General features: G+C 42.5%; 1 protein-coding gene across 1 annotated transcript in view; it reads left to right on the top strand.

Annotated features, from left to right (window-relative positions):
• Positions 1 to 25,340, top strand: part of LOC124595268 (DNA topoisomerase 3-alpha) — a 181,940-nt gene that overhangs the window by 66,619 nt on the left and 89,981 nt on the right. Inside the window, exons 6-8 of the mRNA XM_047133942.1 lie at positions 1,255 to 1,430; positions 6,306 to 6,486; positions 24,096 to 24,203. Coding sequence (XP_046989898.1) covers positions 1,255 to 1,430; positions 6,306 to 6,486; positions 24,096 to 24,203 — 465 coding nt within the window. The remainder of the gene's footprint in view (positions 1 to 1,254; positions 1,431 to 6,305; positions 6,487 to 24,095; positions 24,204 to 25,340) is intronic.

Raw genomic sequence — 25,340 nt, 5'->3', positions numbered from 1 at the left:
ATTGTATCTCCCATTTCATCTTCATCTACATCCTCTTCCATTTCCATAATATTGTCCTCAAGTACATCGCCCTTGTATAGACCCTCTATATACTCTTTCCATCTTTCTGCTTTCCCTTCAAGACCACAAGTCACGATAGGGACAATAAAAAGATTCACACAATTAAAGCTTTCGGCCATTAAGGCCTTTGTCAGCAGGAGACACACACACACACACACACACACACACACACACACACACACACACACACACACAGAAATGCAACTTGCAAACACATCTGCAGTCTCAGAGAGACCACACTGTGAACAGCAGCACCAGTGCATGATGGGAGTGACGACTGGGCGGGGGTAAGGAGGAGGCTTGGGCGGAGAGGGGGAGGGATAGTATGGTGGGAGAGGCAGACAGTCAAGTGTTGCAGTTTAGACGGAGGGCAGGAGAGAAGGTGCGGAGGGGGGAAGGGGGTAGGTAGTAGAAAGGAGAGAAATAAAAGAAATTAAACGACTGGGTGTGGCGGTGAAATGACGGCTGTGTAGTGCTGGAATGGGAACAGGGAGGGGGCTGGATGGGTGTGGACAGTGGGCACTACACAGCTGTCATTTCACCGCCACTCCCAGTCGTTTAATTTCTTTTATTTCTCTCCTTTCTACTACTACCTACCCCCTTCCCCCCTCCACACCTTCTCTCCTGCCCTCCATCTAAACAGCAACACTTGACTGTCTGCCTCTCCCACCATACTATCCCTCCCCCTCCTTGCCCCAGCCTCCTCCTTACCCCCACCCAGTCGCCACTCCCATCATGCATTGGTGCTGCTGTTCGCAGCGTGGTCTCAGCTCTCTGAGACTGCAGGTGAATGTGCAAGTTGCGTTTATGTGTGTGTGTGTGTGTGTGTGTGTGTGTGTGTGTGTATACTGCTGACAAAGGCCTTAATAGCCGAAGGCTTTAATTGTGTGAATCTTTTTATTGTGCCTATTGCGACTCAGCATCTCCACGATATGGTGAGTAGCAACTTTCCTTCTCTGGTATTGTTACATTCCATCCTGAATTTTCCATTGTTTAATGTTCTATGTATTTCTGACATGTTCCACACCCATGAGAATCTTCTTACTTTTGGGTCTGTAGAACGAAACCTGAATCTAATGTAATCTTAAAGATATTGTTGAGTTAGTCCTTTATATAGCAAATCTTTTCCCAAATTTTTCTGTACTCTAGTGCTGGTTTTAATTTTATTTATAGAGTAACATTTCTATGTTTCAGTATCTCACACAATAGAAGAACTGACAGTGGTGTTCACATGGAAACGAGTGCGTCTTTTTGACCAGCTCGCATGCCAAGTGCTGTATGAAGTGTGCATGGAAAACCCTACAGCAACCGTGGAAAGTGTCCAGAGTAAACCAAAGAGCAAATGGAGGCCACTACCCCTTGACACAGTGGTGAGGAAATAATTACTACTGATTATTAAACACTTGAGGGTGTTCAGGAATGAGCATCAGAGCATTGTATTTTGAAGACCAATTCATTGAAAAGTTAACTTTCTTTATAAAATTGTTCATCAGAAACAACATCGTTGGTAGTATTTAGTGTTGTTTACATAGAAAAAGATTGATATAAAGAACTGGTTATGTCCAAAATGTATATTACTTTCTGCAGGGTATCAACATCTTTCTAAAAATGTTTCTGATGGGTCAGAAGTTTAACGAGTGTTATACTTACTTATCATGAACTTCACCATCACCATCATCTGGACAATGTTCTTATAAATTTGTACTGAGTTATTCGATGATGGAAAGGTAAACCATAAATTTCCTCTAGTTTTTGTGGTGTAGTATAATGATGATTCCGTTGTTGCCACTGAGCAGCAACATTTAATTCCCCTGTGGAGTGGTGTTTTCTTGTAGTGCAGTGGGTCACTTTTCCACTATTACCACCTCTGCATAATAACACTTCTATAGTGGTAAATGGTGCATCAAAACTATTTCCCTCCGATTCTAAGGTTAAAAATTATTTGTTACATTTTCTAACCAATCACAATATTTATTTTATAGCCCTTGTTGACCAGCTCTACCCATGTTGTATAATAGCTACAACATATCTTATAACAAGTGACTATGCATTGTTGAATATTTCTGTTTCCTTTTTATGTTACATGAGAAACTTAGAGTGGTTTTAGCACTTATATTTTAGTAATCCTGAATCCCACAGAGCTGCTGCTTTGGATGTCATCTCAGTATACAGAAATTTTGCTAGTAATAATGATGATTTCTTCTATCATTTATGCAGCCTGCATCAAATCAGGAGGGCAAAAAAATCTAACATTGGGGGAAAAAAAAAAAAAAAAAAAAAAAAAAAAAAACCGTAGGTTGAGATTTACAGTGCCCATCACAATCTAGTTTGTATCAACATGTAATGTGCTGGAATGATTGGGGGCATAATTGGCTATTGCAAAAAAACTGTCAGTATTCAACTAATAAAGATTTTGAGAGACTAAATATTTGAGTTAATCCATGAAGTGTAACAAGATGATTCAGCTGGTGATCTGTTGGCCATTAATCTTTTCCACTCCTTTTTCTCCAACCATGTTCTCCTCAACTGCTACTTCTGTTAGTTGGGATATAGGCTTAGTGGATATGTGGAAAAATCAGAGATGAGAGAAAACTTCAGTGATGTATGGGTTTTGGTGTAGCCAAGTAGATGGAATGTCAGAGGGTACCAAATTTACTGAACCGTCTGGACCTTCCAACAATTCGTGTTTCAGATCCCTTAGTTATCTTGTTTCTTTGGTACTTGTCAAGAAAACTTAGTGCTGTTGTACAGCTTGCGTTATTTGCCACTGTAAAATTACCTACGAGAATCAAAGTGTGAAGTGCAACAGCTGTTGACAAATTGTTTTTAGACCTAACTACTCTCCATGATTTAGATGTAAAACCAACAATCAATAGTTTATCTGACTATGATGACCAGATGTTAAAAATAAGATACACTGACCAGCTACTGATATACTGACACTTGTCTGTCCTCTTCTAAAGTAATGCTATGCGGTCTGGAATCCTTTCCAGATAGGGTTAACGGAGTACATTCAGAAAGTTCAAAGAAGAGCAGCAAATTTGGTATTATCGCGAAGTAAGGGAGGTAATATTACTGACATGATACCAGATTTGGGGTGTACATAATTAAAACAATGGTATTTTTCGCTGCGGCGGAATCTTGTCATGAAATTTCAATCACCAACTTTCTCTTCCAAATGTGAAAATATTTTGTTGACGCCAACCTTCATTGGGAGAAACAACCATCATAATAAAATAAGAGAAATCAGAGATCGCACAGAAATGTGTAGGTATACACTTTTTTCACACAGTGTTTGAGTTTGGAATAATAGAGAATTATTGTGAAGGTGGTTCGATGAACCCACTGTCAGGAACTTAAGTGGGTTTGTGGAATATCCATGTAGAAGTAGATGTAGATCATAAAATAAAAATATTGTATTATGGAATCATAAACAGCAACTTGATTGCAGGTTTTAGAGATAAATTATGGAAAGAACATGCTGTGTTATCTCCAGTGTGTGTATGTGTGTTCCTGACAACTTCAAGGGGTGTCATCAAGGCATAAACATCCACATCCAGCAAGTGCCGTTGTGCTCACTATGCCACACTTTTTGCCTACTATGTTACAAAACAGGTACATACAATCAGCACAAATCACAGATTGGTGTGCACACAGTGGATTGTATACACTACATAAAATGTTTATAAGATGGATGGCCATCTTTTGCCAGTGTGAATATCCACAGTGGGACGTAGGTTATACGCATGAATAATCCATGTTATACTACAAACAGTGGGAAGAGTTTTATAAAGCAGGTAGTGTAGATGGATATTTAACTCTGTTAAAAATATTCCAGTAGTGCTTAAAATTGAACATGGGCAAGGACTCTAAGATTAAAGTATATTGTGCAAGGAAGAGATCTAATTCTGAGAACAAGCTGTAGCCAAGAATTCAAATTCCATCACAACCATTACTGTAAAATCCTTTTTATGTATTATAAAAGCTGAACAGACAATAAAACACTCTAAGAATAAGACAAAATTGTTTGGAACAATACGAAACAAGAAACAAACATAAATAGTATCCATATGAAACCAAGTGGCACGAAAGAGCTCTGCCATTCAAATCATTTGCTTGCACCACCAATAGAGATTTGTTTCAATAACATAACCTGTAATAAGATTGTAACATTCATCAGTCCACTAAAAACAAATAATTTCACTGGGAATGCTGATGTTTGTATGTAACGTAGTATTAAAATCTTCTTATGACATGGTAGGACTGCCCTTGAGCTGTCTTGGTGATCTTATACTGACTTGATAAAACTACTCTTAAGTTATCTTTGTAATCAGTCACTCAGATACATTTTCTGGCTGTTTAAAATATCCTGTAGCAACACCAACCTATAAAACTGGAGGTGAGCAAGGTGTCTCACTCTACAGGCTCATGTTACTCCTTCCAGTCTTTCCAAAAGTTTTTCAGTAAGTTGCCTATGATAGAATCCAGACTGACTCATTTATCTGGGCAGAACCTTGTAACTGCCTCTCATCTCAGCTTTTGTAAAGGATTTTTTTGCAGAGATGCGATACATAACATCATAAATGAAGTCCTTGCAGAACTGAACAAGGGAAATTACCCATTTGGTGTATTTAATGGCCTTGCAAAATCCTTGTATTTTGTGGATCTCAAAATTCTACTTGGTGAATTGATGTTTTGTGTTGTCAGTGGGATCCCTTGTGCATGGGTGGAGCCTTATCTTTATAACAGAGAGCATAGGGTCACATTGACAGTGTTTGTCATAGGTATGAAACCTATCTCAGAATGCATAACACAAGACACGTGATCTCGCAATCACTGAGAATGAGTCTTGTCATGTTCTTAATGTACAGTTTGTGGATGAATATATAGTTTATTGAAAGTAAATTACACCTTGAGGTGAAATGAGAGAGAATTGTTGTGGAACAAAAAGAAATTCAGTTAAGTATGAGGCATGGTTTTGGTACAAAGGAGGGCAGTAATTAAAGTGAAATACAGATTTTCAAAATAAATAAAGAATTTTTGAGCCAGATTTCAGTGATACGTCTTGGAATGTAACAAACACATTTGCAGTTTTAGAAGTATTTTTGTATAACAAGCAGATTGCTTAACACCCCACACTACTTCAACCATCTGACACATGGTGTACTTTACAGTCACTGCATTAAATACAAAGTATGACTCTTGTAACATCTAATGACATTCTCTTATGAATTACTGTTAGTTTTAATGATAAACTAGCTCCTACTGAAACTAGTATAATATTAATAACAACAACAATAATATAAGAGACAATCAAAAAGTTTTTGTTTGAAGGCCATACAATACAGAGTTGGTGTGCTAATCAGGCAAAATTGTCATAAGCATTGAGGTAATCGTCCTGCTGACATACCAGGTTGAAGATACCTGTTGGGTAAAACGCCGTGTCCTGCTGCATGGTCCGTAACTGCCTGCTACACATCCTTGTGCAACAGGAATCGTTGACCCTTCATGGCCTTTTTTAAGGGACGAAAGCATGATAATCACATGGGCAGAGCTCAGGACTATAGGGTGGGTGCTTGAGTGTTTCTCCACTTGAGTAAGGATGGCCAGCCAGATCAACCAGTGTCTTGTGTCGATTTTCGAGCAGCATGGAATTTGCTGCATCTTTCCACCATGGTCGTTTTTGACCGACATGCTGTCCCATGCATATTCTACATTCTCTGATGGATGTCTACCAGTGTTTGTTCTTTGGCAGCCAAGAAAAGAAAAACAGCACTTTGGTCCTGTTTGAACGCATTTGATAATAAGGTCGCCACAGTTCACATTTCCGTATTTACCACATGCACATCGGAAAGATATGAATGCCACACTAATCCCTTGGCTACCTGTCGGTGCGTTTGTACCTGTATGAGAGTTGCACTACACTACACATATGCTGAAACAACACCCTCAAATGGAAACTTTCTGATTGCCCTCATATAATAATTTTGAAATAGGAATAGATTTGATGAGTGACATGTGACACAGTCAACTCACCTGTTTGATGTCTAATAGTTATATGTGTAATACATTTGTAATATTTATAATTTCAAATGAGATGCATTGAAATGACATATTTATTTTGGAGTCGGGGGGGGATTACAATGTCCTGAATGAAACAAATTAAAATATAATATATTTGTATTCAGCTGTTCGTTTGTTTTAAGAACTTGTAATGTTGGTTATTCGTGTTTGTCTTGTCCTAGGAACTTGAGAAGCTTGCATCTCGCAAACTGAAACTCAATGCACGTGATACTATGAAAATTGCTGAGAAACTGTATACCCAAGGTTTCATTAGCTATCCTCGAACTGAAACAAACATTTTTCCACGTGAGATGAATTTACGAAGTATAGTTGAACAACAGACTGAAGATGCTCGCTGGGGAGGTAATGCCTTTTTCTGATATTTAATCTCCATTGTCTTCTCCAAGTTAGTGCTTACAGCAACTATGGCATAGTTTATAGCAACACCTCACTGATGTAATTGCTGTTTGTCGACATTCTCAAATGATGTACCTTTAATTTTACTTTAGAGCAGGTGCCAGGGAAATAATTTCCCCTATCTTTTTTCATTTTTCTGCATTTCATATCTTCCACTTATATTGTGCTTCTAATTAGTTTTCTTGTCTGCATTTCAAGTTCATAAATAAATATACAAAATGCTTTATTCATATGAAAACCACTTTTCTTTTGTACTGTTTGTAACTAGTAGATGGTATTGTTGGTAAAACATTTAAAAACCTCAGGTAACTCACACAAATCAAGCTGGGTGACACTGTTGACAAGTGATGTCACGTGTAAATTATTTGAACATTTTTTACACCAAAGGAATCTCAGATCTCACATTTAAAAACCTAAAGGAGCAGCATTTTAAGTCTGAAATTAGTAGGGTAGCTTTATGAATTGATATCTTCATATGATTTATGTGCCTCAGATAACATGGTTATACAATGGCAACCAGCCCGCCAGGGGGCTCATGGTTCTTTTTTTAGTTCGTGCATGGCGCACACGGGGCCCTGAGCTATTGCACCCATTCTTCCTTCTGTGACTGCATTTCCTTCACCCTGCCCATCCCTCCCTATCCTTGCACATCCCTCATTACCCCTTCCTCTCCTTCTCTTGGTGTTCTGATTTATATCGAACTGGCTATCCATCTTTTTCCCTGTATTGCTTGCAATTTTGCTCATCCTGCCAATTCTATTTCATCCTCTTTGGTGTTTAGGTCCATTCTTGAGGTTTGACCTCCACTTCTAAATTTTCTTTTATATTATGAGTCATTTGGGGAAGCACTCCCTCCCTAGCGTCTATGATGTGGATTCCTCTCCCCCCTTCCTTCCCCACTATAGCCCCCCTCCACTCTACTTGGTCACCAGCACGTGTAACCAGTCTGTGAGATGGTGCTGTTATATACCCATCTGGCGAGCCCTCTGACATCACTGGGATCACACTGCTGATACATGAGCTGTTCCCTCCCCGTGTATGTTCCTGAGCCGTTCCCTCCCCATGTATGCCATGGAGTGGTTGCTTGTCTTCCTGGAGCATCGGAACTCCCAGCAATGGCCACTGTGCCAGGTGGCGCCCATGGGGAGAGCCCCTTATCTGAGTGGGTGGTATCAGAGCGGATGCTTGATGCGTGAAGCATATCAAACTGCAAAAATCTGGCTGTTCTCAAACTGCTGCTTCTTTGAATGGTGAAGGATCATTGAATGCTGGTTTGTATGACCGAGCAGCCTTCCCTTTCCAGGCTACACCCTGGAAGATGGCCAGGCTCTCCATCTTGGGATGAAACATTTTCCCTGCTATCTCATCTGTACTAGGACAGACGAGGACACATTCACTGCCACAAAGCCATTGTTTTTTGTGGAGAATATCGAGGACAAGTTTGCTGAAGAGTAGTCTCTCTGTAAGATATCATCAAACGCCCTGTTGATCAAAGCTGCTTCTGCTGCCCAGTCTACAGCCCTTCATGCTTGTGACCATCCTGGCAATGTCCCGGTGTCTATTACCCCTCACCTGAATATGGTGCAAGAAGTTATTTTTCATATGGACCGCATCCTGCACACTGATGAGGAACTCCGGTCTGACATGAAGTAACACGGCATTCATTTTGTTCGACGTGTGCAGAAGGGTTGCAAAGACAACCACACCATTTATTCTGGCTTTCGAGGGGATACCCTCGCAGGTAAGGTCAAGGTTATGTGCTACAAATGTGACATGAAGCCGTATGTCCCACCACCAATGAGGTGCTATCGGTGTTAGTATTTTGGGCATATGTCTTCCCACTATACGGCAGACCTTCTGTGTTGGTGACTGTGGACACCCAGTCCATGAGGGGAAACCCCGGTGTTCCACCAGCTGTGTGTGTCAATTGTAATGACTGCCACTCCTCTCGCTCACCAGATTGCCCAGCTTACAAGTGAACAAAGAAGATCCAAAAAATACAAGTCCCTGGATCAACTGTCTTATGCTGAGGTTTGCCAAAAATATGAGAGACTCCATCCAGTGTCACTTTCTTCAACTTTTGTCTGTGTTACATCCTTTCCCCCTCCTACCTCTTTCGTACCCCAGCCCCCTTCTCCCCTCCCTCACCCCTGCAGCTCCCACGACCTCCCCTCTGGGAACTTCTCCCCCTGTCTTGCGAAAAAAGTGCTTCCCACTCTTCAGCACCTGCCAGTGATGGGGCTCCCTCATGGGACACCTTTCCCCAGTGTCTCTCAGACCGAAAGCCTACTACCACAACTTGCTCATGAGATGCATCATCTGTGTGGCCCAAGGTCACTCACTCTCTTTCAGTTCCGGATCTTGCAGATGCCTGTACCCTCTCTGTGCCCTGCTCTCCGGCGCCTCCAAAAGAGAAGAAGAAGAAGAAGAAGAAGAAACATAAGCCCCAGGACAAGGCCCACCCGGTACCTCCGGAGGTGCCATCTCCTCCCTTGCAACCTGAGTCTGACATATTATTTATAAATGTCACCCCATCCTTGTTAGTGACGACCACCGTCTGAGTGACTTGACCCCCTCTCGGCTTCTTTATGCCTAACCTGGACTCTCGCCACATGATAATCCAGTGGAATTGCAACAGATACTATCGTCACTTACTTGAAATACAGCACCTTTTTGCCTCCTTTTCTGAATTCTTTCTTGCTCTTCAAGAAACTCACTTCCATGATGGCCACTCTCCAAGGTTTCGTGGTTGTTGGGCATTCTGTGAGAAACATATCAGCCCCGGGGTAGCACCTGGAAAGGTCTGCACTTTGGTTTGCTCAGATGTCATTAGAAGCAATAGTGGTTAGAGTGCAAATGATTCCAGCAATCACAGTTTGCAATGTCTACCTCCCTCCAGGTAGGCCACTTCCTTATGATCAACTGTCTACCTTCATATAGTAACTCTTGCCCCCATTTCTCTTCCTTGGGGACTTCAGTGCCCACCACCCCCTGTGGGGAGTGCCATTTCAATGGGTAGGGGTCTCCTAACTGGCCAACTTATTACAGATTTTGATTTTTGTCTCCTCAATGACGGTTCCCCTATCCACTTCAATGCCACTCATGGCAGCTTTCCTCCTCTGCTCTGATGGCTTCCCTACATTCGTCACCCCATGATGACCAATTCCCTGTGATTCTATCATTCCCCTGCTGCCGGCAGGCAGACAGGCTCTCACATTGGGCATTCCGGAGGCCCAATTGCCCTTTATATATGTCTACTGTGCACTTCGACACCTCCTCTCAAATTGCATTGATGTGGTCATGCAGCGTGTCTCTGCAACTATTCTTCATGCTGCTGGCACTGCTGTCCCCCCTATACACAGGTCCCCCTCATTGTCGATCAGTACCGTGGTGGACCAAGGACGTAGCAGTCGCTATCCAGGACTGCCGACGGGCGCTGCAGCAGTTTAAACGGCACACTTCGCAGACCAACCTCCTCGTTTTTAAGCATCTCTGTGTTAAGGCTCATTACCTTATTAAGCAGAGTAAAAAGAAATGCTGGGAGTGCTATGTTTCCTTTTTGGGGACGTATGCCTCTTCATCGCAGGTTTGGTCCAAGCTCCTTAGCGTTCTGTGCCACTGGCGACAGTCAACTTTTAACCTCCAAGGTGCTTTGTGCACTGATCCATTGGTCCTTGCAGAACATCTCATGACACACTTTGCGACGGCATCCTTGTCGTATCTCTCTGCCTTTCTCTGGCAGAAACGATGAGTTGAACAGACCCCCTCTGTTTCAACCCGCACCATGCTAAACCCTATAATGAACCCATCACTGAATGGAAATTCTTGCAGGCTCTTAGCTCTTCACATGGCATGACCCCAGGCCTGGATTCCACAACTACTGGCTGATCCAACATGTGGACATTACCCAGATGCAACATCTTCTCAAGGTCTTCAATCACATTTGGCTCACGGGTGCTTACCCATTGCAATTGCGAGGCAGTATAGTTATCCCTTCATAATTTAGCACGGGGAGAACCCAATGTTTCTCAACAGCTACCACCTGATTAGACTGATGAACGTACTTTATAAACTGCTTGAGAGGATGGTTAGGTTCAGATTATGTTGGGTACTCGAATCTCAGGACCATTTGTCCCTCAATCAGTGTGGCTTCTGGGAAGGATGATCTCGAACTGACCATTTACCCAGATTGGAAGCGGCAATCCAATAGACGTTTACTAACCGATGGCACCTTGTCACAGTCTTCTTTGACCTACATAAGGCATATGACATGGCTTGGCACCATCACATTTTAGTTACCCTCCACGACTGGGGCTTTTGCAGCCCCCTTCCGATGTTTATCTGCGAGTTTTTATCCCACCAGCTCTTCTGGGTTCAAGTCGCCACTTCACTCAGCACCCCTCAGGTTCAGAAGAACAGTATCCCACAGGGTTCTGTCTTAAGTGTCACACTCTTCCTCATAGTCATCAATGGGCTTGTAACCTTTGTTGGGGCTGTGGTTACACAAGCCTTGTACATTGATGATTTTTGCATATAGTGCAGCTCACACTCTGTAGCATCTGCTGAGCTCCGGCTCCAAGGTGTCATACAACAGGCCTCTGTGTGGGCTCTCTCCCATGGCTTCCAGTTTTGTCCCTCCAAAATGCAGGTTCTGCATTTTTGTCATCGACGCACAGTACACCCCAATCCAGAACTTTATTTAGGTGACCAGCTCCTTGATATTGTAGCACAGTCCCATTTCTTGGGCCTTATTTTTGATAAAAAGCTGATGTGGCTGCCCCGTACTTGCCACCTAAAGACTACATGCAAGTGGAAGCTTAATACTCTCTGCCTACTGGCCCACACATCTTGGGGTGCAGACCATGCCACTCTTCTCCATCTTTATCTTGCTCTGGTTTTGTCCAGACTAGATTATGGTAGTCAGGTTTATGTCTCAGTGACTCCTTCCACTCTGAAACTACTTGACCCTGTTCACCATTGAGGGGTGCACCTAGCTACTGGTGCCTTTCGCTCTAGTCCCATTGACAGCCTCCATGCAGAAGCAGGGATTCCCCCCCTTCCCCCTACAAATATGATGGAGCCAGCTCCTGGTTTCTTACGCAGTCACTTTTCCTGACCATCCCGTGTACCCTGTTCCCTTTTAAACGAGGGACGCCTCCCTCCTGATAACCGCCCATAGGTGGGATCACTGGTTTGGATGCGTCTCACTTCTCTCTGTTGGGATTGCCATCTCCACGCACTGCAATGCGCCCCATGTATTTCCTCCCACACCCCCCTTGGATGGTGCCTGGACCACTGATTGGGACCAACCTATTCCAGGGTCCTAAGGTCTCTGTCACCTTTATAGTTTTCCAGCATCTTGGACATGCCATCCTTGCAGAGTTCCAGGGTGCCACCATCTTCTACAATGATGGTTCTAAGATGATAGATAGGGCGGGATACACTTTCATGTCTCCTACTGGCTTAGAACACCATTTATTGCTGAGATCATGTAGTTTGTTCACAGCAGAGTTCCTAGCCATTCACAGAACCCTCCATTTTGTTTCTCAGGCCTCTCTCCACAGAGTTTTATTGTGTACTGACTCAATGAGCAGCCTGCAGGCTATCGACTGATGCTACTCTTGTCAGCCTTTGGTGTCTGCTGTCCATGACCTTCTCTTCACCCTTGGCCATGCCACCTGCTCAATTGTCTTTCTCTGGGTCCCGTGTCATGTGGGCATCCCAGTGAATGAACTGGCTGACCTTTTGGCTAGAGAAACAGGTACTTACCCCCATTATCTTTCATGATTCCAGCTGCAGACACGCGGATCTATGTCTGATCTCTCTTTGCCCAAAAGTGGAATGACATCTGGTGTGCTGCTGTTCACAGTAATAAACCCCACACAATCAAGGAGTCGACTGCAGTTTGGCACTCTTCCTTCCACCCCTCCCTGTCTTCATTATTTCCTCTTGTGTAATGAACCATCCTCCATATGTGGTTGTGGAGCCAGACTGATAGTATCCCATATAGTGGTGGCCCTTAATATTAAGTAAAGTCTTCCAGATTCCTTAAATTTAAGGTTGGCAGACAATTCACTGTTGGTTGAACTGGTCATCAGTTTCTTCTGTGAAAGTGGTTTTTCTTTTCAGTTATAAGGTTTTACTTTACTCCTGGAGCAGGGACAGGGTGGTTGTGGTTGGGGCCTCTTTTCAAGTTTTCTTAGTCTGGAACTCATTACAACTCCCCTTTGCAAAGACTACTCTTTTATCCCTCTGTTTCCCCAGTTTTTAGATTTGGCCCAATCTTGTATACCTTCTACTACATTTTTAAGGTTCTATTCCTTTCCACAAAATAATTCCCTTGGATGGTATTTTAAAATGATGACATCTTTCAGCAGTGTGCATGCAAGTTCTAAGCATGGCTTGGTTAAATATGTTGTTTGTGTTTGACTGTCTGTGCTACCTTCACCTCATAAACCAGACAGAATTTTTTTTAGCATTTGAATGGATCCTCCTTCAGACTGAAGCATGCCCCCACCCCCTTCTCTCTGAATACATTGCCTGGCTGACTACATTGTGCTGGCTCACCAACTTGAGTGAGGTGAGGGGTTGTATTGGGTGAAGTAGGCAAAGGAGAAAACCAGGCAGGGAGCAGGAGAAAACTTTGTGGAAGAGTACCTGACAGCTGGGAGGGAGAGAATGGGATAGGAGTGTGGTGAGCTCATTATGATGGCAGTCAGGGGTAGTTGTGCATGGTGCACAGTGGGAAGGGGGGAATGTAATAAAGGGAGAAGGGTTCTGGATGCAGGATAGTGAAATTAGGGTCACAAGGCTGGTGGGTAACGAGCTGGTGCTAGAGAAAATTGAACCCAGGAGGATTACAGAATTGAAGAGGGTGTTGCAAAGACAACTCCCATTTATGTAATTATGTTGTGTTGGTATTGTGGTGAAGGAGCCAGGTAACAACCATTAAGATGGAGCACATTGTGCTCAGCAGCGTACTCTGTGACTCGATAACCAATTCCACTCTCAGCCACAGTTTTGCTGTGGTCCTTTGTTCAGTTGGACTTCTTGTGGGTAGTCATGTGTGCACAAAAAATTATGCATAAATTGCAGCAGAGCATGTTTGTGACATGTTTGCTTTCACAGGTGGGCCTGCCTCTGATATGACAGGATAAGATAAGCCAGTAATGGAACTGGAGTAGGATGTGCTGCATGGTTGTATTGTACAGAGCTTGCAACTGAGTCTCCCACAAATCTGTGACCCATCATGCAAGGGATTTAGAGAAGTCTGTCTTTGCACCACACCTACAAACCTCAGTGATATGCTCTTGTGATTGCTTTTGATATGTCATATTTTTATTCTCTTGGATTTTGTAAAATGAATCAATACAGATTATCAGTGAAATTTCTGTGAACAACATGGTGGACTTCTTTAGATGTGAGCCAGAGGCTTATTTGATACATGACGAAAGTTGGTTTCACATTTGTAGTATGGGCACGTGGGTAGGGTAGGTTACAATACATCTCCTATTGCCGTGATTCCTCCATTACATTATAATATTAAGATATCATGGATATGAAAGATGAACTGTATCAGAATGTTATCACTGTTCTCTTTTGGATAGGATGATGGTAAGTGTGCATGAATTACACATTTCTCCTCTTCACCTGCCCTGATTATGATGACATCATTACGATGTGGCATCATGGAAAGGAAACATTTCAGCAATTCACTGATCACATTAGTGACATACATTCTAACATAAAGTTCACTGTGGATATGGAGAAGGAAGGAAAGCTACCTATCTTAGACGTTCTGGTTGAGCAAAAGTTAGACAGATGACGGAGACCCCCAGTGTATTGTAAACTGCCAAACACAACCATTATCTTAATGGGCACAGTTTTCATCATCCTGCCCAAAAGAGAGTAGTGCCAGACACTCTGATACATAGAGCTAGAGGTACATTAGATGAAAATAATCCTGGCATTGATATAAATAAATAAATGTTGCTTTGCTCCCAACATAGTGCAAACTGTTCAGTATGATGCCACTTCAGTTCCACTGCTTGTTTAATTGAGCAGTTCCTAATTAGGTCTGACAAGGCTAATTGCACACTGTTTCTGACATTTCCACAAAGAAAAATCTGAAGTTGCTGCTGGAAATCGATCCTGGGACATCCATCTCAGTAACCAGTAATGCTAACCAGTAGACCACAGAGGCAGCTGGCATTGAAATAAACTGTCGAACTTCTGTGTCCAGACAAAATGGCTATTGAAACATGAAATAACGTCAGGTCTCTTCAGAAGATGCAAATCTAAGTCCAACTAGGCAACATGACAACATCAGCACACAATGTTCCATCTCTTCTTTGGAGCAACATCAAATAAAATTGGACAAACCTTAAAAGACCTGAGATTAAAACTGTATTTTGGCTGCCTAATAAAATCTGAGGGATGTTGTGCCCCATGAAGGGCTTTCATAATAACAGTATCAGCTGTTTACAGTATTCTGTGAGAATGTGAAAGGAGCTGTGTAGGACTTGCATAATTTTCTGGCACTGGACCAAACATCATGGTCCATCAAGTACATGAATCTAGAAAAAATTTGCTGTCCTCAAACACAGGGTAGCAGCTAAACACAAAATCTTGTTTTAACAGACTAAGATTGTAGCCCACACTTCAAGTGAGTGGTACTCAATCATTAAAGGGACTGTGGAGACTAGAATGTGCGTCAAAAACTTCATTAGAAATATGGGATTCCAACTGAGCAGTGCATGGAAACAGGCACCTGAACAGTACACTTTTAGAGGAACGAAGACACTGTAAGTAACATATCATTGTTGGTGCAATGAACACTGCTACATTTTTACGATTTTGTTACTTCTGTGACAGTCAATTGCTGTCTTGACGAAGATGGCGGTGGTTATTGTCCGAAAGCTCATGTTTTCGTAGAGGATTAGCTTGACAAGTGAACTAAGTATGTTGAATACAAATACGTGATTGTTTTGAAAGAGTGAGTGGAAATTTATGTTTCAAAACAGTTAATGAGCAGGTTCAGCACATACCAGCAGATCAACGCACGGAAATCTCCCTTACGTTTGTTTGAATGGCAACCTCATTTAAAATCTACGAGTAAGGAGAAAAACAAGGGAAGCGGCTACTTTTTAAATTCTCCACTCTGGCAGTCTATCTACTTCAGGAAGCAAGTACATAAATTTCCTTGCCTTGCGATATGACACAAATGTATAACAGCTCTCATATGTGCTTATATGTTTCGTGTCACTTATGACAGGCCATCAGATGCTAAAGTATCACATGTTGCAAAAAATATCATAACTGTGTAATCTCATCTGACTGAAAACCAAGGTACGACTATGGTAATCTAAATTACACAGACTGAAGTGTAAGCAATTGGTGGTGCTAAAGAGAGCAAAAGCTGTATCTGCAGATTTGGCAGCCGAAGAGAGAATTGCGTCGGAACTTGTGGCTTGTGATACCCGGCCGGGTGCCCCAGCTGTGGTAGAGTGGAGGTAGGCTCTCCGTCCACCCTGGCCGCCTGTTTGTTACGTTTGCTGAGTGTCTAATTAAGAAGGCCTAGTCCTGGTTCCCAGGCCACACTGAGATTATAATCACAGTCCTGGATGATGGGATTGTTCCTGTTGTGTATTTCAGTTTCCTCTCTAATGGTGCTATCCCAGTATTTTGGGATTTGTGCTGAAATTATAGTGTGTTAATATTGCACTGCACAATCTCAGACAGACAGTGATACATGACTGCTGACTTTCTAGCATACGTCAGTTGTTGGTGCTGTCGATGTTGTCATCGATCTTCGATGGTTCACACTACTTGTCCAATGCATGTAGTGCCGTATTGGCATGGAATCTGTTATATCCTGGCCCCTCTGTAAACTGAGGTCATTTTAGGCATTGACAGTAATGTGCATATTTCATTGGATGGGCAGAAGATAATACTTCTCAGTATTTTACCATTATGTGCCTGATTCTACCTGATAATTTTCCAGTGTGTGGTATAATGGCAATGGCTGTCTCTTCCTTGTGGTACGTGGTATAAAGGCAATGGCTGTCTCTTTCTTCACAACTTTTTCCATCCCATAGTTATACTGTAGTGGCGGTGTGCAGAGTGCACTCAGCCTGCTCCGAGAGGGTTTACATTTGGATGACTTTATGGCTTCTTCCTCAAAGTGCTCCATAAACAGATTCGCAATCACAAGTAGAGTGGGGTGCCCATTGTGATGCCCTCCATCTGTTCATAATATTTTTTGTGATGCAGACATTTACCCACATGAGGGCCTTGCCGGTCCTTCAGATATGTAGGAGCCCTGCTGTTACTGACAGTGGGATGTAATGGCACCTCGTCTTAGTAAATCTTATGGAGCCCATCTTGGTGGTATGGGTCTTTGTGGAAACAGTTTCTTGGTAACCCCCCTCTGGTAAATCCGAGTCCTTGAGAAATATCTCGGTCTAGTTCTCCAGCGTTGATCCACCTTTCGGAGTCATCATTTAGCAGGCCCCGCACCTTCACAGTGCAGTCGTTGTGGTTGACGACCAAAGAAGCATTGCCTGAGTCAGCAGGTAATATATCCTAACTAGTCTGCTGTGGCTGAGCAGTATTTGTCTGAGTTTTGTGTTATGGAATACGTACACACTACTATTTTAACACAAACATTGAAACAATGGGACAGTGTCATTAGTGAGTCCATTGAAACATGCACCAGTGACTATCTCATCTAACTGGGACTGTGTCTGTAGTCTCAGCAAAGCTTGGGAACTGGCACTTAGTCTAATAAAGAAGACACAGCAAAGTCAATGAGCTAGTAGCCGTGGCAGCTCCGAGTGCCTACAACCACACTACTGGAGCTGCCGGGTGTTGCTGCCCACAGACATAGACACAGTCACGCTCTGGCATGGACTGCTTGTGGAATGCCCTGCATAGTGGATGGGGTTAGCCATGTGTCTCCAGATCATTCAGTTTGTCAACACACACCTGATGATGTAACTTGTCTTACCACTGAAGTTTTGTGTCCATTGGACATGTGGACTATTTGATCGACAGTGTTATTGAAGACAGAAGAAATAGTGTGAGTAAATTTGTGAGTAGACACCTTTACTGCAGGGCAGTAATGACCCGATTTGCATTCCAGTTGTGTTAACAGAACGGGCAAACAGAATTATGCGTTAAGAAAGTATTTTAGTGGTGTCTGACTTCAGGTACCTTGATATTGTGGTCACACATGAGAAGATATTTACACTGAAGTTGATGTTTGAATATCATAACTCTTTATTTTTGTGCTTGCAAAGAAAAACTTGAGAAATTGGTATGAAAATCTGCCTTTTATAATGCAGTATTGCTATAATGTAATTGGATAGATAAAAAATATGCTAATCAATCAGTGGCAAGAGAACACAGATATAAAGGTATTAAAGATTGCAAGCTTTTGTAGCCTGTGGCTACTTCTTCTGGCAGAATATTTGAAGGGGAAGGAAGAGAGGGAAGGAAACGGATTGGAGAGGTTTAGGAAAATGGGTAAAATTATGAAAAGTTATCTAGAACTATGGGTCAGGGGAAATTTACCAGATGGGATGAGAAGGAAAGACTGATTGTTGGGGACTGCACCAGATGAGATGTGAAAATCTGAGTGCTTAAAGGTGGAAGGTAGGGTAATACGCAAGAGAGAAATTACTACCAAAACATCGTGCATGAGTTAATAAGAACAGAAAGCTAAGTGCATTGTATGTTATAGAAAATGAAAGCTATTGAAAACAAAAAGGAAGTGAAAAAGGAATAGTTGCTGTGAAAATATGCTAAGACCAAAGAAATTAAATTCACGTCGGTTGGGTGGCAAGGACCAAGTACATTTTGTAACACCAGCTCGTACCTGCTGAGTTCTGAGAAACTGGTGCCTGAGGAGAGAATTCAGATTGCATGTATGCTGAAAAAGGCATTGAGATCACGACCATCATGTTGTAGAGCATATTCTGCAACAGGATATGTGGTACCAGTATACATGCCTCTGCGTAAGTCCATTCATCCTAGCTAGTAAGGTGGTGGTAGCCATGCCAATGTAAAAGGCCAAACGGTGTTCACAGAACAGCTGGTGTGCAACATGTGTCATTTCAGAGTGACTCTCTCATTGATAATATTTGTTTTGTCAGTTACAGCGCTGGTATAGGTGGTGGTAGGAGGGTGCTTAGTGAAAATCTTACACAGAGACGGTGGCATGGATAGAAGCCATTGAGTAAGGAAATGGGTGCAGAAAGAGTGTAGGGTGTGATAAGGATATTGGAAAGATTGGGAGGGCAGTGAAAACCTATTCTAGGTGTGGTGTGCAAAATGTTGGAAAGAATGGACCTCTGGGCAACTTTTCTGAACTGTACTCCTTTTCCTAAACCTAACCAGTCTCCTTTTCTTCACCCCTCTTCCTTCCCCTTCAGTCCTGCCAGAAGAATGACCCACTTCCTTCAAAAGATCGCAACCTTTAATACCTTAATGTGTGTTCTCCTGCTGCCGCTTCATGAGTAGATTTTTTATCCATCCAATCACAGTATAGTTTCAAAAACTGATTATGTTCATTGCAGTATGCTGTAGTTTTCTTTTACCCACATATGTTTCAGTGCATAATGTGGTATCTTCAGAACTATTGTAATTAATATATCAGCCTGAAAACTTTTTTCTGGAAGAATAACAGGATAAGACTTAATACTGTTCCTGCGATCAGGGATAATAATTGCCATTCACATTTGAACTTGTAGCAAAAGGCCGAGGCAAGTGTTAGCAAGCTAAGCTGATGGATATTCTGTGCCTGTTTCTAAAGTTTGTTGTGGAAGTCAGACCTACCAAACTACTTTTTGAAAGAAAACTGCGAAATATTTGAAGAGGTTATCTTACATTATTACATAAAACCAGTTGACTTGTGTCAGCAGTGTCACAGGATATAAGCACTTCAGCAACTGTTCATCTTCATTTTCAGTTAAATCATTCACAGTCTGAGAGTTCCACATATCTGGTTTTAAAACAACTGCGTATTTGGTCTACATATACTGATGTGACAGGAGTTGCACATTTATTGGGTAATACCGGGTTAGCTATATTTTTCAGTTTCATAAAAATTCTTCTGAATAGACTGGTGCATGATCATAGAAATTACTGGAAACAGATGTTTTGGCTACGTTGCTGTGGCTGCCTCAGTGTATAAACTGTTGTTATTGCTTGGAAGATAGGGGGAGGGTGGCTATAATTGAGCATATTGTTTTTTCACTAATGTTATTTTAGTGTTATACACTGTAGCAGTACACCTAGAAGGATTTTAATTAAATGGACCCTTACTGCAGAAGGCTGCTTGTTTATATATATGTTACAGCAATTTTTTCCAAATTTGTTTTTACTGTTTTGTTACCTTATTGTGGAATGTGGAATTCTGTCTTTTTTAGCTATTGCCCGTCCAGTGTGTGACTTTCTTGTTGCATGCAAGTAAAGGCAGTAAAAGAGAGACACACATCATTCACACACACAAGCAGGCACACCTCACACACTCACGATAGACAACCACAGCATCTCAGACCAGATTGCAACTATCATGTGGAATGCAAGCAGCAATCTGGAGGGGGCGGGGAAGGGGAAGGGGAAGGGATGGTAGTGTACACATGGGGGGACAGACGAATGCTGTCTGGTGGAGTGTGCAGGGACTAGATTGCTTACAGGCACAGTGTCAGAAGGTTGTGGTGCAGGGAGGTAAGGAGAAAAAAGGAGCAAAAAAGGATAGGAGCAGGGAAAGACATGTGGATGCATTGGAAGAGGGCTACAAATAAACAGTGTGGGAGGTGAGAAAGGGGAGGAGATGATAGGACAGAGGGGGTGGAAAGTGTTGGGTTGGAGGGTATGGTGACAGTATGTTACCATAGGTCGAGGCCGGGATAATCGTGGGAGCGGAGAATGTATTGTAAGGATAAATCCCATCTGTGCAGTTCAGAAAAGCTGGTGGTTGAGGAGAGGATACAAATGGCTCGGGTAGTGAAGCAGCCATTGAAATCAAGTGTGTTATGTTCAGCTGCATGTTATGCCACAGGGTGGTCTGCTTTGCTCTTGGCCACAGTTGGACAGAGGCCTTTCATCCTAGTGGACAGCTGGTTGGTAGGCATACTAATATGAAAAGCAGTGCAATGGTTGCAGCAGAGCTGCCAAATAACATGGCTGCTTTGACAGCCGGCCTGGTCCTTGATGGGGTAGGATAAACCGGTACCAGGACTTGAATACGAAGTGCTTGGTGGGTGGATTGAGTCTTCCCAAGGAATATGATCCTTGTGGTAAGGAGTTGGGACTAGGAGTGGCATAGGGGCTGACTAAGATGTTATGGAGGTTGGGAGGGTAACAGAACAACACTTTAGCAGGCCTGGGAAGTATCTCGGGTACGATGACCTTCGTTTCAGGGCATGATGACAAGTAATTAAAGCCATGGTGAAGGATGTGGTTCAGTTGTTCCAGTCCAGGATGGTATTGAGTGATTAATGGGGGCACTCCATTTGTGGCTGGTTCTTGGGGTTGGTGGGAGGATTGGGGGTGTGTGGGGAAATTGTGCAAGAGATCTACTTGTGGACTAGGTCTGGGGGGTAGTGCCAAACTGTGATGACCTCGGTGAGACCCTCACTGTAGTGAGCAAGGGAGTTCTTGTCACTGCAGATGTGCTGTCCCCGGGTGGCCAGGCTGTATGGAAGAGATTTTTTGGTGTGGAAGGGATGACAGCTGTCAAAATGCAGGTACTGTTTGTGGTTGGTGCTCTTAATTTGGACAGAGGTGCAGATGTAGCCATCAGAGAGGGGTAACTCAACATCTAGGAAGGTGGCACACTGGGATGAGTAGGATCACATGAAGCAGATGGGAAGACGTTGTGATTGTGAAAGAATGAAGATAGGATGTCTTTGCCCTGACCCGAGATCATGTGGATATCATCAGTGAACCTGAATCAGGCTAGGGGTTTGGTGTTTTGGGAGGCTAGGAAGGTCTCCTCTAGATGGCCCATAAAAAGGTTGGTGTAGGAGGGTTTCATGCGGGTGCCCATGGCTATCCTGCAGAATTTTTTTATATACCTTTCCTTCAGATGAGAAGTGGTTGTGGGTTAGGCTAAAGTTAGCAAGGTGTATGAGGAATGAGGTAATGGGTTTGGTGTCTGAAGGACATTTGGAAAAGTAGTGTTCAATAGCAGTGAGACTATGAGCACGAGGGATGTTGGTGTACAGGGAAGTGGCGCCAACAGTGATGAGTAGGAATCCAGGGTGTAAAGGGGTGGGGATGATGGGGAGTCGATGAAGAAAGTAGTTGGTGTCTTTGGTATGGTAGGCTAGATTATGGGCAGTCAGTTGGAGGTGTTGGTCTATAAGGGCCAAAATTCTTTCAGTGGGAGCACAATAACCAGCCACCATGGGGCGTCCAGGATTGTTAGGTTTGTGGATTTTGAGAAACATGTAGAACGTGGGTGTGCAGGGTGTCTTAGGGATAGGGAGGGAAATGGATTCGTGGGAGATGTTCTGGGAACGGCCTAAAGTGGTGTTCCGTCACCCACCCGACCTCCACAACATGCTAGTCCATCCCTCTGCCACTCCCAGTCCCAACCCCTTACCACAAGGATCATATCCCTGTGGAAGACCCAGGTGCAAAACTTGTCCAGCACTTCCTATTCAAGTTCTCTCACAGGCTTATCCTACCCTATTAGGGGCAGGGCCAACTGTCAAAGCAGCCATGTTATTTACCAGCCCTGCTGCAATCATTGAACAGCTTTATATATCGGTGTGGCTACCAAACAGCTATCCACCAGGATGAATGACCTCTGTCAAACTGTGGCCAAGACCAAAGCAGACCACCCTGTAGCACAACATGCGTGGAACATAACACATTTGATTTCAATGGCTGCTTCGCTACCCGAGCCATATGGATCCTTCCCTCCACCACCAGCTTTTCTGAACTGCGCAGATGGGAGTTATCCTTACAATATATTCTCCACTCCCATAATTATCCCAGCCTCAACATATAGTAACATACTGTCTCCACCCCCTCTGTCCTATCATTTCCTCCACTTTCGCATCTCTCACCCTGTTTATTTGCAGCCCTCTGCGAGTGCATCTGCCCCTCTTTCCCCATTCCTCTCCTTTTGTGCTTCTTTTTTGCCTCTTTTTTGCCTCTTTTTTCCCCCCTTTCCTCCCTCCCCCCCCCCCCCCCCCCCACTTTCTTTTTCTTCCACCTCCCCACCCCACAACCTTCTGACACTGTGCCTGTAGGCAGTCCAGTCCCTGCGCACTCCACCAGACAGCATTCGTCTCTCTCCTCATCCGTACACTACTATCCCTTACCCTTCCCCACCCCTTACAGAATGCTGCTTGCATCCCACATGAAAGTTGCGTTCTGGCTTTGATGTGTTGGAGTTGGTGGGCATGTGTGCATGAGGTGTGCCTGCTTGTATGAATGGCGTATGTCTCTCTTTTGCTGACGTGTGTCTCTCTTTTACTGATGAATGCTGTGGCCAAAAGCTTTATGTAAGTGTCTTGTAATTGTGCCTGTTTGCAGCTCATGTATTCTTAATGGCAAGTAGCAATCTGTCTTTTCCAACGTTGTTGATGTTCCTGCCTGGAGTTTCCATTGTTTGATGTGTAGCATCTTTTGTTTCCTGTCTCCTATGTAATTTGCACTGTGGTGTGTGTATGTGTACTATTGCCAGCTTTTACTCAGTGCTTTGACTGCTGCTTCCCTTTTGGCATTAAGTGGTTGAAAAAACATATTTTTCCAAATTAGTAGTGTATAAATATACATCATAAGCTATCTTTTACTTAAGAAGCATATCAGCAGCTTGAGCTTCAGTGTCTGCAGCTGTCTTTGACGCCAACACAGTTACTGACCCCAGCATTTTTGTGGAGCAGTACTTTCCTTGTAATGGTAGTGATACTGTTAGAAAGCATTATTCCATAGAATATTTCTCAAGGCAGTATTTTAAGTGGAACACTTTTCATTTGAATCTTTCTCTATAAAATACTGTGTAATGTTCTCCACAAGTTGTCTGGTTTTCGGTACCAACTTTTCATCTGGCATCTGTTGTCTGTAGTTGACAGTTGAATAAATGAAAGAATTGGCAGAAAAGACTGGTTTCAGCTTTTCATCTGAACAGGTGTGGTCATTTTTGGAGTATAATGCTAGGTGTGGAGTTGATGCAAGATGTATGCAATTTAAATGAGTTCAGGTCATGTGTGGTAGCAATAAAAGCTCAGAGTTTGTAAGTGTTGTGTATTGTGCATGCTTTTTCCATTTGTGCTGTTGTCCCAGCATTAGTAAAAAAAGGGACTAAATTTTTGTTACTCAAGATAAATTGGGTGCAGTTCAGGAATATTTTATGATTAACCTTTTAATTAAGATTTTAATCACCAATGATTGGACAGTTTTCCAGAAATTTATGAGGAAATATGAAACCCATCTGTTTCTTATAGAGTTGAAATTGTGTTTGCATTGCCAGTATTTGTTTTTTTTCTTGCAGTGATTCTTTTATCATATTGATACCCCTATTAATTTTTTTTCAGAATTTGCTGGCCGTGTTCTTCAGGATGGGCCAAACCCTCGAGTTGGAAAAAAATCAGATCAGGCCCATCCTCCTATCCATCCAACAAAATACACAAACTCACTCACAGGTGAATGTCTCATGCTTGCGTTTTTCAGCTTGTATCTTTTTTCCTGTTGTGTGTACTAGCTATATTGAAAATAAACTCTGGTGTAGTTGTTGATATCAGTGCTGAGGCTGGGGTAATCGGTTCAAGTGTCTGCAGATGACTAATTATGTAGCAGAGGACAACTCAATTGTGTGAACTGAATGGCAGAGAAGTGGTTGGAGTGAGGGAATGAAACTTGGCAGACTGTTGTACTGCAGGTGTTACAGAAGAGGTAGACGTTATGGGTGGTGGCTAAAAGCTATTGGTGAAATCACATTCGTTATTAGAGTCTAGTACCACTTAGTATCCCTGTTCTTTTTAAAGTGTAGATAATTGCCAAGTGATTGTTGTACCAAGTTGTTACAGCCTGCATTTGGATGCAGCCAAGTTTGGATCCAAAGCCTGTATCTAATTTAAACTGTGTACAGTGAACAAATGATGTTGACACTAGGTTAAAATACAGTTTTCAATAAAAGCAAAGAATGTAACTCAGAGGATGTACTAATGTGATCAAGACCTCACGATCTGGAATGTGGCCCATTACATAAACCAACAATACTTCAGAGGATGCCCTTTGTCTGTTGTAGAAGATGTTATATCGCTTGAATACCTTCCAGTAATGGTAGAAGTGATTGTGTTTACCTTTTATTTTTCACAATTAATATTTTGTGTAATTTTGTAAATTGAACTGTATATTCTAGTACTGCTTTGTAGTATGGTGAATTAAGCCTTTCCACCAAGACAGTTAAAGTTTTCAGGTGTTTACATGGTATTCTTTCTCTTCCTAAGTTATTTGTATTTCATTCTAGTTTGTACTAACACCTGTGTCATCAGTTTCAATATATACCGAGTAGGAGTCATTCTTTACTTGGGAACTGAGTAAGTCTCCATTCTTTGCAGATACAATTATAATTTTTATCCATAAATTGTTAGAATTGGTAGTGTGCCTTAAATTTATAGTTTGGATAGTATACCACTGTTTGATACTTTGTCCTGAAAATACAAAATTTTTGTTTATGTCCAGAAGACACACTACTTCCTCTTTGTGCATGTTTTGAAGGCACACTTGAGATTAGGAGTACATTGCATGTAATAATTGTTTCTTTACTATATGGAAAC

Source organism: Schistocerca americana, chromosome 2, assembly GCF_021461395.2.
Source record: "Schistocerca americana isolate TAMUIC-IGC-003095 chromosome 2, iqSchAmer2.1, whole genome shotgun sequence".
Lineage (NCBI taxonomy): Eukaryota > Metazoa > Arthropoda > Insecta > Orthoptera > Acrididae > Schistocerca > Schistocerca americana.
Note: the sequence above shows the minus strand (reverse complement) of the source record. Positions and strands in the feature narration are given on the sequence as shown.